At 44.5% G+C, this 14130-nt stretch overlaps 1 protein-coding gene across 8 annotated transcripts in view; it reads right to left on the bottom strand.

Moving 5' to 3' along the window:
- Positions 1-14130, bottom strand: part of LOC120307309 (histone deacetylase 4-like) — a 172588-nt gene that overhangs the window by 49293 nt on the left and 109165 nt on the right. For 5 of the 8 annotated variants that reach the window (XM_039341953.1, XM_039341948.1, XM_039341949.1 and 2 more), the window contains one exon: positions 9483-9704. The exons of 2 other annotated variants lie outside the window; for them this stretch is intronic. In XM_039341953.1, coding sequence (XP_039197887.1) covers positions 9483-9504 — 22 coding nt within the window. In that variant the 5' untranslated portion in view covers positions 9505-9704. Of the gene's footprint in view, positions 1-9482; positions 9705-11129; positions 12023-14130 lie in introns of those variants that run through there. One more of the 8 variants, XM_039341952.1, reaches the window with a different exon arrangement.

The following is a 14130-nucleotide window of genomic DNA, read 5'->3' as shown; positions in this document are numbered from 1 at the left end:
AGTTTGGTTTGTTGGGATATTCTGTATGAAACTTCTTTAGTAGTTTAGGTGCTCTGACGTGACGTTTATGGACCCACTCGTTTTGTGAGGAGAGAAGGTGTTTCCATGCTACTAGATATTGAGTTGCCCCAGGATACTTCCTAGAATTAGGATTTCTTTTATCTCGAAGTGTTGTTCTCCTTCAACCATGATTGGAGGTGGTGGTGGGGGATTTTTGGCCGTAAGGGGGACTGTTGTTCTCGTTTCAGCAAGCTGCAGTGAAAAATTGGATGTATTTGCCTGAGGTTTTTGGGTAGTTCTAATTCTACTGTTACTGGGTTTATGAGTCTTTTAATTGGAAAAGTTCCTATATATTTTGGGCTAGGTTTTTTACAGGGCTGTAGAGATTTTAGATATTTTGTAGACAAATATACCATTTCTCCTACAATGAATGGTATGGGTTCAACTCTTTTTTTATCCGCTTGTGCTTTGTATACTTGTCTAGCTTCGTCTAAGGCTTTCCAGACTACTGGCCAGGTGTTTTGTAATTGTGCTATCCATTCTTTAAGCAATGGGATTGCCGGTTCATTTGGGATTAGTTCTGGCATAGGGTTGAAAGTCTGACCGGTGGCTACTTGAAAGGGAGTGTTGCCTGTGCTGGAGTGGACTGAGTTATTGTAAGCCACTTCTGAGAAAGGAGTAGGTCCATCCAATTCCTTTGCTGGAAATTAATAAAGCATCTTAATAAAGCTCAAGTACTGAGTTAGAATGTTCTGTCTGTCCATTGCATTGAAGATGATGACTAGATGACAGTCCCTGAGTGGTTCCTAAGAGGGATAAAAATTCCTTCCAAAATTCTGACATAAATTGCACTCCCCTATCAGATATGATGCATTGGGGTGCCCCATGCAGTCTATAGATGTGCTGCACAATAGTTTCGCTAAAGTTTTTGCGGTGGGAATCTTTTGGCAACGGATAAAGTGTACTTGTTTGGAAAACAGATCCATAACCACCCAGATGACAGTGTTTCCATTGCTTTCTGGTAATTCCACTATAAAATCTATGGATATTTTTTTCCAGGGGGCTGGGGGATTAACTACTGGTTGTAACAGTCCGGGCGATTTCCCTTGCAACCTCTTAGCAGGTGCACAAGTTGGGCAACAGGCCACATAACTTTCTATGTCCTTTTTCATGGACAGCCACCAAAATTGCCTTTTAATTAAATGTAGTTTTTACAAATCCAAAATGCCCTGATTTTGTATCATGGCATAGCTGCATGAAAGTGACCCTCTGGGTGGTTGGTATATATAATTTCTCCCTCACCCATGGCAGTCCGTCCTTGATTGTGCACATGTATCTATTTTTCTGGAACCATTCATCTGTTTCCAAAGTTTTCTGGATTTGGATTCCAGTTTGGCTACCCAGCTGCAGCTTTATTTTAGCTTTGGCTCTGGTGGTTACTGGCGCTGCCAGTTGTGGTTCAGGCATGAGTGATTTAGAAACTGGTGGCTCACATGCTGTTATATTGGGGCATGGGAGACAGTACATCTGCCAGGAAGTTTTTTCGCCTTGCAAGTGTTTGAGCATAAAACGGAATTGGTGAAAATGCTGGGACCAGAGGGCTTGCTTGGGAGTGAGCTTCCTGGGTGTTTTTAAGGCTTCCAAGTTTTTCTGGCAATTCATGGTCCATTCCACTGGTTGACTAGGGCGGGGCTTTCCCTTGATATGCTTTGTTCGTAAGAGATCTGTTAGGGGTTGGACCACCGCGGCAAATGATGGGATGAATTGCAGATAAAAATTCGCAAATCCCAAGAAACTTTGAAGCTGGCACCTTGTCCTGGGAGCTTGCCAATCCAAAACTGCCTGCACCTTACTTGGATCCATCCCCACCCCGTACCCCGAAATACGATAGCCCAGATAGTCCAGCTGCTTTTGATGAAACTCACATTTCGACAGTTTCACATAGAGGTGGGCATCAAGAAGCTTGCGTAACACCTGTCTAACGAGACTGACATGTTCTTTCATCGCAGTTGTATATATCAAGATGTCATCCAATACACGAGGAGCCCTCGGTATAGATGTTCATGCAACACTTGATTAATTAGTTGCATGAAAACCGCAGGGGCCCCTTGTAGACCAAATGGCATGACACGAAATTGAAAACTGCCCAATGGACAATTGAATGCCGTCTTCCATTCGTCGCCGGCTTTGATTCGTACTCTGTAATAAGCCTCTCGAAGGTCTAGCTTAGTAAATATGCAGCCCTCCCCCAGGTGTGCTAGCAAGTCCTTCATGAGGGGAAGGGGGTATAAATGTTCAACACATACCGCGTTTAAACCCCGAAAATCGACACACAACCGTAGCGACCCATCCTTTTTCTCCTTGAAAAGAACTGGAGCAGCTACTCGAGAACGGGCTGACTGGATAAATCCTCGCTCTAGGTTTTGGTCGATATACCTACGTAACTCTTGCAACTCTTTCGGCGTCATGGCATACATTCGCGGCTTTGGAAGTTTGACTCCTGGCATCAACTCAATGGCGCAGTCCGTTGATCGGTGAGGGGGCAACTGATTGCATTCCTTTTCACTGAATACGTCTGCTATATCGTTATACTCCTTGGGAAAGGGGTGTATACCCTCCTTCTCCTGGAGTTGTGCTACCATCGGAACCACGGGAACCCGATCCCCAGAACAAGTGTCTAGCGGTAGTGGTCCTATCCTTAGACGTACCCTGCGATAGCCACCCTCCCACCATATGGTGGGAGTCCACTTATCTAACCAGGCCAGTCCCAATATGACCGCCTCCGTCATGATAGGCACAACAATGAAGCAAAGGACTTCCCAGTGGTCTCCCAACTCCATACAAACCAGTTCGGTGACATGGGTAGCTGGAACCCCCCCTAAAATGGACCCGTCCACTTGCTCAAACCGGATGGGTTGTGCTAACCTGTGTATCTGGATGCCACTTTCCACTGCTACCATCCTGCTAATTAAGCAGCGTGTGCATCCAGTATCTATCAAGGCCTGGCATTCCCTACGCACCCCTGTAAGAGGACTCGTTAAGGCTATAGGCAGAACAAATGGACTAATGGGGTCGCTTACCATTGGATCGGTGGACATGTCGTCTGGACTATCTTCGTTGTCCGCTGGTTGATAACATGCTATGGGTTCCATTGCAACCGGGGAACCCCGTTGAACCCCAGGGCTTGCTTGTTGTTTCGCAGCTCTCGATCCCTCCACGAATTTCTTCGTTGGGGTAGCACCACTGACCGCTGTGGAACTCCATGGGCTAGGCGCTGGGCACTCGGCCGCTCGATGACCCGGCTGGTTGCATCGAAAACAACGCAAAACAGACCCCCCAACTGCACTAGGGGGCCTCGGCGTTGTCAACTGCTGGCTCTGGCCTCCCTCTTGCAGCCTTTCTCCCGGACGTCGCGAACGAGGGGTGTCCTCCCCTCCTCTATACACCTCTTTGAGGCCCACCTCCAGATCAACAACTACTTTGAACCACTCCCGGAGCTTATTTGGAACCCCCCTATATACACAGGCCTGGCAGAGATCATGGTCCAGACCTGCTCGAAAGTGATGTACAAGCAAACGCTCCGGCCACGAAGAACACAACCGACCAGCCAATCTGCAGATGTCCCGAACATACTCTATGGCCGGACGCTTTCCTTACTTTAATGCAAGGAGTTCTGCTTCTGCTCTCTGGAGTCATGTAGGATCTTAGAACTGCACATGTAGAGCATCCAGAAACAAACCTGCACTACCCAATTCTCGGGCGTGGTTGCTATAAAGGTCGGCAGCCCAAGCTGCCGCCTCTCCGCACAAAGCAGCGGTAACCGCCCCCACCATGGCCCACTGGGAAGTGTACAATTGGGTGTACTGGTCCAAATGGCTTATTGCCTGACCTAAAAACATAGCCAGCTGATCAGGATTGCCATCAAAAGTTATGGGAATGGGGGGGGGGCATAGACCTCCTGGGACACACGGTCCTGCAGGCTGGCCTGGCATGATATTGAAAGGCCCAGAACCAAAACCCTGGGACTCTACACCTCCCCTGATTGGAGGACCTCTGGCCGCACTCCTGGACCCTCCCTGCTGTGCTGGTTGCGACTGCGCCGGTGGCCCGCTGGGTAGAACCGTAGCTACTGACCCACCTGCTCGAGGCGGCATATGCAGCCTCGGGCTACTCAACCGGAACCTGGACGATGGGGTGCGTGCCGTGGAGCCATCCTCCTGTTGCCACGCCACAGGACCCCGGTAACTGGCCTCACTGAACCGGTTACGCAACACATCCATTGTATCCTGTCCTGGGGCCGTGGAGTAGCTCCAGTCCTCGTCGTCGTCACCTGTAATGCGCCGCTCTCTCCATTCTGAATGAGCGGCTTTGAGTCTGGGCGTGAGGAGCTGCCCAGTCTACGCACCGGCCGTCGGCGGGCTTTGCCACCACTCTTCCTGGGGTTTAGCAGCCACAACCTCCTCCACTCCGCCTCCCGGATTCATGGCCAGCACCAACTTCGGCCGCACCACAGGTTGGTCCGGTGCCTGCTCCAGCACTGGAACGGATTCTGCAGCCACGCCAGGGTCCGCCTCCCCGTCTCCTTGAGGAACGTCCTGCGTGCCTTCCGCCATCTCTCTCACCCCAGGAACGGGGACAAAAGGAAAGCTAGATGAAAAGGAGTGCTGACTTACTGTCAGAGTATCCGCTGTCGTCCATGAATGAAGAGACAGGAACGCTGAACTCGTCAAAAGGTTTATTCTTCAGATGAAACAAAGTCAGCACTGGGAGTGGCTTTCTCCCAGTGCCCTATAAAGGTTTGCCACACCCTGTATCCCCGCCCCCAACCCCAAACTAACATCCACTCGAGCCGGATAAAGGTCCCATCTGCTCCCTGTGCCCTCCCTTTCACCAGCATGACTCCACCTCCGTGCTTCCCAGTCCGCGCAGACCCCTGTGTGCAGCCAACAAGCTCCGCCCGCTCCTCGTCCGATCGGCCCGGTAAGGTTTTCCCACCCCCTACGCTGTCCAAGACCGCCTGTAGGGCCGCCTCAGAGTTCCGACAATCCCCCGCGCTCCGCAGCATCGGCTCAGGAAATGGCAGCCTGCTCCGGTTCTGCGCCGGCGCGTCGGCAGTCTCCTGTGTCTCCGTTGGCGACCGTCCATCGGCAGACGTTGGGTCCACGCTCTGCCTTGCTGTCATCTACGTCTGCACGACTGCTGCAGTATGCGAGTCCTGGGACCGGGTCCGTTTGGTCTGGGCAGCAGCCGTATTGATGGGCGGCATGGCGGGTCTCGGCAGTGGTGAGCTGTTGTGTGCACCCCCCCTTCCCCAGTTACATGGCAAGCCCCCGGAGGCTTGACACTAGGTTTTTATTTATGAATTTTTCCATTTCCTCCTTCTCTTTAGGGCTCATAGATATAGTCTGGGCTTTGGGAGTTTTGCCCCGGGCTTGAATTCCATGGTACAATCCGTGGGTCGGTGAAGGGGAAGCTCATCCGCCCGCTCTTCACTGAAAACTTCAGCAAGGTCTCAGTATTCCTCTGGTATTTTGGGTAGCCCCTATTCCTCTCCCATAATGCTTTCTCCGTTCCTAAGTTTGGTAGGGCTCCTTGGGGTTTTAATTTCGCACAATCCTCTTTCAGGAAATTGAGTTCTGCCGTCCTCCAATTTACCCAGGGGTTCCATTTCTTTAACCATTCCAGCCCTGGGATCACTCGGCATTTCATGCCTGGGGTCACTACAAATGTTATGTCTTCCTCATGGTTCCCCAGGGATAAGTGGACTGGTAAAGTGGCTAGGGTAGCTGGCACCCCCCCTGCTATGGATCCATCTAACTGGACAAATGAGATTGGTTGTTTCAGCCTCCTCACCAGGATGCCCAAGTTCCCCACTAGTGTCGGGCTAATGAGGCAGCGCGTGCAGCCAGAGTTTATTAAGGCTTTCACTTTGACAGCTTCAGGCATGGAGGGGGCTAATATAGTCACTGTCTTGAGGATGGGTGTGATGGGTCCACTTACCAAGGGTTCGCCCTACGCGCTGACATCCGAGGTGTCCACCGCCCCTGTGGTGTAGGCCGGAGTTCCCTCCCCACGCTTGTCAGGGGGTGGGGACTCCACAGCCTCTGTCGCCCTCATGGCAGGCTCTCTTGGGTTGGCTGGGGACTTCCCTGATTTCCTGGCCGGTGATCAGTCAGGGTTGCGCTGAGGGGCTTTCGAGCGGCATTCTACTGCGCGATGCCCCTCTCTCCCGCATTTGAAACAGCCCGTTGACTTCTTGGCCATAGCCGGTGGTTTCACTGGCTCACGCATTCACTCAGGAAGCGAGCGGCCCCATGCTTTTCCTCGGCGGATGCCTCTTCAGTAGGTTGATCTCTGCTTCCTCTGCCAGGATGTACCATTCGTCGAGTTGGCATAGGTCCCCTCAAAGCAGGCAAGCATCATATAGGTTGTAGTTTAGGCCATCTTTGAAATGGCTAAGGAGGATGTCTTCCGGCCAGTTCAGTTTGTTGGCGATGGCTCGGAATTCTTGTGTATATTCGGCTACCGGGCATCTGCCCTATCTCATCATTTTGATTCTCTAGCGGGCCTTTTGATCACCCAGGGGGTCCTCGAATCACCTTCTTAGAGAGGACATGAAGCGGTTGAAGTCGTAGAGCTCTGGGGCGTTAGAATCATACAGGTTCACCATCGTGCAGATTGCACGATACGCATGAGGGCTTTGTTGCTGGGGATGTCCCGTCCATATTCTTCCATGTAGTTAAGGACTTTGGTTAGGAAGAACCCCAAGCATGGCTCCCCCCTGAATTTCACGTCCAGCAGCGGGAATCTTTGGATGGATCAGTGCCTTTGCTGTCGATGGTATTGTCTCCCATCCTGATTGACATTTGCGGGTTGGAGGGGAGTGGGGGCTACCGAAACGGTAGTTGCTGTCTCTGCGGACGTCCCCGGGGCTAGTTTCCGATTCCCCCTCAGTGTCTCTCCGGTTGTAGCCCAAGGTATTGGTGCGGCCCCAGGATTCAGGGTGCTCCTCTATGAGGGTTCTTTTCATCAGGTCAATAGCTTTCTCTAGGATCCAGTTCGAGTGCTGCTTGCGACCTTCTTCCTCTTCGCTAAAGTGTCCCCAAGCAAACCCCATCCCACAGTTCATCCAGATGGCTCAGACCAGCCAATCCCCAGGTGTTAAGTCCATCGTGGGAAAGGGGAGATAACATTGGTCCGGCTCCAGTCGTAGGACGATGTTCAAGCAGCTCTTCGCACCTCCTTTTGAGACTGGAGAAATAAGCCAGACTCTGGAAGTTGTATTTCTCCCCCCCCCCCTTTCCTAGCTGACAGGTTAGAGAGAAGAAAGTTCTGAGAAAGATGCGGTGTAGGAAGCAAATTGTTACACTGTAGCGGGCAGCGGACACAGAGGCAATAACAAAATAAAAGGTTACATTGTAGCGAATAGAGGAAGTGAAAGCAATAACCCCACAGGCATATCCCCCCTCCCTCTTGGGAGTATGGCAGAACCCAGGAAAAAGTGAGGTTTGTTTTTAGATCAGAGGAGATAGATAGAAATGAAATAGAAATGGGTTCTGACAGCCCCAATATCCCATAACTGCCATGTGAAATTTCCCCTGCTGCTTTCCCAAGAAAATCAGTGGGGAAATGAGTCACTGTGATAAGTCTCTCCCATCTGCACAACCTCCTTCAGGCCCTTTATGTTCAGACCACACTGGCCACTCCCACCTCTGCACTGTACCCTCATGCACTTTATTTGACCTGTGCCAGACTCCATGAACTGATTTGCACTCCCGCAATTCCTCCTCGACCCATGCCATGCTTTTTGTGTACCACACACACTTCCCAACCCATGCTATACCCTCATGCACCCTTCCTGCACTTCTTTTGCAATGTCTTTGCACTCTGCTTCACTTTCATATACCTTCCAAGATTTCACCCACCCTCACAATACCCTTTCACTCCACAACCCAGCAGAATCCTGACACACACACCTGCCTATCTGGATCTTGCAACTTCCTGCTTACTTTTCACTTTTGCACTGTTTGTGGGAAAGCTTAGCCATTGCCAAGCAACACATTTCCATTGACTTTGGTCCTGTGAAACTGGTAAGAAATTGCCTCACCTAATTGTAGAATTCTGTTTATGATGGCAACAGGACTGCAGGGATTGCTGTCACTAAGTATGTGGTAGCGCTTTTTAATGGCATTCCTTAGCAATGGAAATTCCAGTCCTAATTGCCATCATAAGTCAAAGACTAGTTGTATTTCTGTTTGAAAAGAAATTGTTCCAAATACCTTGAAACAGATCTGCACAGCATCTCATTAAATTGGGCCAACCCCAAAGATATTTAATAATTATAACTAACATATGAGATAACCCTTCTTCAAATAATATACATAATCAAATAGTGGCATTTCCACTAGAGCAGTGGTTCTCAACCTTTTTAATGCCGCGACCCCCCAACCGGTCGTAAGTCGAGGACTACTCAACTGGTTGTAAGTCGAGGACTACTCAACTGGCGCAGCACCGTTTGCAGAATGGGACTTTTGGCGGGCTCAGCAGGGCAGAGACAGCCTGGACAATTCCTATTGGCTTTTGAAAGCCAATAGAATTAGACTCTATTCAAGAGAGTCTATTCTATTGGCTTTCAAAAGCCAATAGAATAAAAGGGAGTAGCACAGCTAAGGAAAAGGGGGGGAAAATGGTGGACTGCGTTGCTTGGCGACCCCCATGAAATGGTCGTTCGACCCCAAATGGGGTCCCGACCACAGGTTGAGAACTACTGCACTAGAGGGACTTCAACTGAAAAACATAATACATTTTAATGAAATTTTAAACCACCTTTCAATAAAGAACTTACAAAAGTTGTTTTACTGGTAGTGCTATTTTTTTCTGATCTCTCAAGAGAACATTCTGGATAAGTCTAAATGGGTGGCAAGTGTAATGACTTTGCTCTACCTGTAGAGTGTGTTTCAGAAGAAGTACTGAAGAATTCTGTTCAAAGTCCAAAAACTTCTGTTCTGACGTTCCTGAAGTATGTATTTATCACCCATGGTTTTAAATATGTAAAAGTACAAAACAATTTTGATATCCAAACTAACTCCCTATTCCACCAAAGTACTAGAAAGTTGACTTTTTTATTCTAATAATTAATATTCCATGTTTGTAATAAATGTTTGCTTTAGCACATAAGGTATTAATGTCTTTAGTGTCTTTAAGAAACCTGCCTTGTCAATTGGCAAATGCCCAACTTAGATTTGCAGGTAATCAGAATTCCTTACATCCATATTTGTCACTTTTGGTTCATAATATCCTGTAACAGTTCTGATACATTTATTCTAATAAAACATTCAGGCTGCTGTAAACTTTTATTCCTTATTTCATTCCAGATACTTAAAATCCAGAGAATAGACATCACATAATTTGTTTTCAGGACATATAATTTTTCCACAATTTTTTGGCTTTAGAAAAAGATTGAATTTTTTTTAAAACCTTACCTGAATGGTTTTGAGAACTCATTGCTAGCAGAATCTAATCTCTTTAATGAAGTATGACAAAGGCTGGCTTCCACATAGACAATAATCTTGAAGAGCTTCAGTATTCCAGAACATAAAAAGTATATCCAGGAAGCAGATTCATACTCATTAGATAAACTTTCAGTCAGAAAAACATTTTATTATGTAAAATAGTGCAATCCAGAAGAATAGTAGCTTGTATACCTGTAAAAAAAAGTATACCTGTAAAAAAAAGTCTTATACATTTGAATGCTTACACAAAGAAAGATTCGTATTCAAGAAGCAATGCCATCATAAATAAAGTATAAAGATAATACCGGTAATCAGATAGAAAGTACTTGCATCCCTCCCTATACATTCTATTTTTCTTTTTCTCTTGGTCTTTCAGAATATGCCATGCTTTAATTACTCTCCCTCAATAAGAAAGAGCAGCATTGGAAGGGCCTGTCACTAGCCAGTATTTTCTTTCAATGGGGTATTTTTTTGTATCTCGGTTATTCTTCCTGTTCAAAACAAAACAAATTATAGTTAAGTGCCTAGCCTTCCTTAATTTGTAACCTTCAGACGCTATTATCAATAGTCACGAAGATGCAAAATTAAAGAAAATGATTTTTTAAAGTAATATTTTCAAGAAAAGGGATTTGTCCTGGAAAAATAAACAAAAGTTATTTTATTTTATAATAGAGTTATTTCTCTATTATTTGAAATAATTATATGATATTGTATTGTATTGTATTATACTCCATGAACTGTTTGTATATATTAATACTGTTATAGAGCAATATGCTTTTTTCCCTTTTTTGTAAAGATATTTTTTATACAGTGAATGACATGAAGCAATAAAGCACATTTTCTCACATTGGTGTTGACTGCTCTATTTGGTAATGGCCTCAAAAATTTATCTTGTAAAAACAATATATACAGATTTCTTTTAATTGCTGATTGCCTGTCTTAAGGCGGTAGTGTCAACCAACCTTGGTTGATCTTGGAGACATTAGGCTAAATTGAGAAAAACTTTTAAAAAATGGAACAAGATGGTGATTAATCACTTTTGCATTGTTGCCAAGAAAAATCAAGGATGAGATTGTGAAATCCGAAGATAATGAATCAACTGAAAGAATTCTTCTTAAAATGTCCACATCATAGGGATGTTTGTATTGTAATTACCTTAGTATGTACTCTGTAGAAGAGCAATACACAATGGCACAATGTAAATAATTATTTAGTTGATGTGTATGTGCTGTATTTCATTCTTACAGCATACTGCCATAACATTGTGCCAATAATTAATGTTAAATAAATCCTAAAATAACTTGTTTTTTTTCTAGGACAAATCCATTTTCTTCAAAATATTACTTTAGAAAAATCATTTTCTTTAATTTGGTATCTTGGTGACTAGTGATTATTAAATATATTTTATCAGAATGGAAATAGGTGCCTCTTCTGTATTTGCTTTATTAGAATTTTAAAAAGGAAAATTAAGTTTCATGAAGATCACCTGTTTTCACTTGATGTCTTGCAATACACAGCTTTAACTATTTTCTCATTTTAGGAATATCTGTACTTTTTGTAAGCAGTTAGTTCAGACATTATTTATATTTTCATCTTTTTTTTTCCATCTTTCATTACCTCTAAAACTATTCAGTGTGGTATAGCAGTTTAAAGTGCTAGACTAGACCAGGGAAATCCTGTGCAAATGCAGATATAAAAATTCCCTGTTTACTCTGGGCTACTCATTTTATTTCAGTCCAATGTACAGAACTTTACAGGGAAGGAATAAAATACTGTCTTGAGTTCCTAAAAGAAAGGCAGGAAAGAAATCAAATAAATTACCACTATACTCCCTCATTCTCCTCACAATAATTGGCATAATTGTATAATCTGCAAATCTTCATTCCCATCCTGGTCTGCTATTTTTTCCTTTGCATTCTGCTTTTTTTTGGCTCATTCTCTATTATATATTTCTTTCTGGGCTTTTGCCAGCCCTTCCCCTTTGTCCTAATTTAATGCCCCCCTATCAGCCCTCCATAGGATATCAGGGATTCCAGGGATTTTCTTTATTGTAATAAGGAAGAATGGCAAAATCTTGAAATCCTGTCCAAGTTTCCCTGTGCCTAAACAATATCAAGATGGAGATTGTTTTCTCAAACATTCCCTTTATCTCAGGACTGTCTAATCTTTTTTCAAAGTCTCTCCTTAAAGACTCATTCATTCTTTGCCTCTTAACAGCATTCTTATGCCTTCCCCAAGGTTAATTTCATAAGCCTTTACACACATGCTTTTATCAGAATCAACCCCTCATCCCATATATGACAGGTCCAGCATTTTATCAAGGACAACGGCAGAGAATCACTTCTTATATGATGTTGTTTTCCTGGTCAAATTGTCAAAAATGAGCTAAATCTTAGCATGATTTTAAACTAATTAATTAACAATGGGTCATTGCCCTCAATGAGGGACAAAAGATCAAAAATCACCTTAGTGCAGTGGTTCTCAACCTTTCTAATGCCGTGACCCCATAATACAGTTCCCCATGTTGTGGTGACCCCCAACTACTTATACATCGCCTGGTGCCAGGGGCGTGGCCAAGTGGGTGTGGCCACCAAGTGGGTGTGGCCACCAAGTGGGTGTGGCCACCAAATTGTGGTGACCCCCAACCATAAAATTATTTTAGTTTCTATTTCATAACTGTAATTTTGCTACTGTTCTGAATCGCAGTGTAAATATCTGATATGCAGGATGTATTTGCATTGGAAATAATTAAGGTATAGTGATTAATCACAAAAACAATATGTAATTATATATTGTTAAATATTTATTTTTAATTACAAAAAAATGAAATTTTGTGTTGAAGCATGGTGTAGCATGGGTAACATTCTTAATATAACAACACTAAACTACATTGCTACATTTTTCAACAGTATGCGCAAAAAGCCAACATCAGTGTGAAGGTTGAGGTTGCTTATTTTTCACCAGATCACAAATTCTCGGGGCAGTCTTTGCAAGAGTACACCGAAGATCATCTTCCACAACAAGTCTATTTCTGTATTTAGACTTGATAACCAACAAGCTGGAAAACCCTGTTTCACAAAGATATGTTGTTGGAAATGGAAGGTGCAACACAGTCTCAGACAGAACAGGATATGACTGCAAACATTTGATCCAGAATTTTGTAACTGGCATTGTGGAGAAATCAGTTCTCGCTGCATCACTGTTAATAAGTTCAATGAACTCCTCTTGTGCTGTCTCAGGAACATTTTCAACGTTGACTGTGAATGGGCTTCTGGCAAGTGCAAATGGGGTGTCAGGTAGATTTGGAAAGTACGATGAGGTTTCATGTGCAAGCATGCGCAGGTGTTCTTTAGCAGAATTTATCAACGTAATCCTGTTGTCTGGTTCAATGTCATGTTCCTCAAAGAAAGCAGATAAGGTAGGCAACATGAAAATTTTATTTTCATCCAATTTTTTTTGCCAAAGCTGCAGTTTCATTTGGAATGATCGGATCTTTTCAGACAAATCAAGGCACGTTGCATTTGGTCCTTGCAATGATAAATTTAACTCATTCAAGATGGCAAAGATGTCAGCCAAGTAAGCTATTTTCTGCAGTTCGCTGTTATCGCTGAAAAGAGCTTCAAACTGCGGTCTTGCTTTCTGAATAAAAAACATTTTGAGTTCATCACAAAGCTCAAAAACATGTTTTAAAACTTTTCCTTTTGACAACCATCTCACTTCAGTGTGAAATAGCAGAGCATTGTTTGGCGCATCCAACTCATTGCACAGTTGTGAAAACAATCGTGTTTAAGCTGCTTCCCTTTACAAAGTTGACACAATTTATGACGCTTTTCATTACTTCTCGTAATTCTTGTGGCAGTGTCTTTGTTGCTAATATTTGCCGATGAATCATACAGTGAGTTCCGATGACTTTTGGTGACTCATTCAGTACCAAACGTTGAAATCCAGATCTACATCCTAGCATAGCTGGAGCACCATCTGAGCGAACACCACAAACCTTTTCCCAAGATATGTTACGTTCTTTCAGAAATGAACCAACTGTGTCAAATACATCATGTGCAGTAGTTGTTGTTTCAAGAAGTTTGCAAAACAGAAACTCGTCTTTAAAGTTGCCATTGTTAATATACCTCACGTAAACCAGTAACTGGGAACAATTTGCAAGGTCTGAGATTCATCAAGCTGGATACTAAATATTGGAAGTGGAGCAGATTTAATTTCTTGGATTATCTGATCAAGAATATCAGCAGACATGTCATCTATTCTTCTGAGGACAGTGTCATTGGACAAGGAAACTGCATTCAATTTCATCACAAATTCGTCTCCGATCATAACTTGAACAAGGTCTTTGGCCGTTGGCAACAGTAACTCCTCTGCGATAGTGTGAGGCTTATTGGCTCTGGCAATTCTGAGTGCCACCAAATATGACCCTTCAAGGGCCGCTACATTTTGCTTGTGGTACTTGCCACCAGTGTCAAGTCTGCCTTTCTTCAGTCCATCAGCTTTGGATCTGAAATAGTTTGTGTCCTTGCCAGCATAGCTTGAATGCTTGCCCTCAAAATGGCGTTTTAAGTTTGTTAGGCTTCATTGATTCTGCTGATAAAACTTCGGAACAAAGTAC

Source organism: Crotalus tigris, unplaced genomic scaffold (genome assembly GCF_016545835.1).
Source record: "Crotalus tigris isolate CLP2741 ecotype Arizona unplaced genomic scaffold, ASM1654583v1 scf7180000017774.6281472, whole genome shotgun sequence".
NCBI classification, from domain to species: Eukaryota; Metazoa; Chordata; class Lepidosauria; order Squamata; family Viperidae; genus Crotalus; species Crotalus tigris.
Note: the sequence above shows the minus strand (reverse complement) of the source record. Positions and strands in the feature narration are given on the sequence as shown.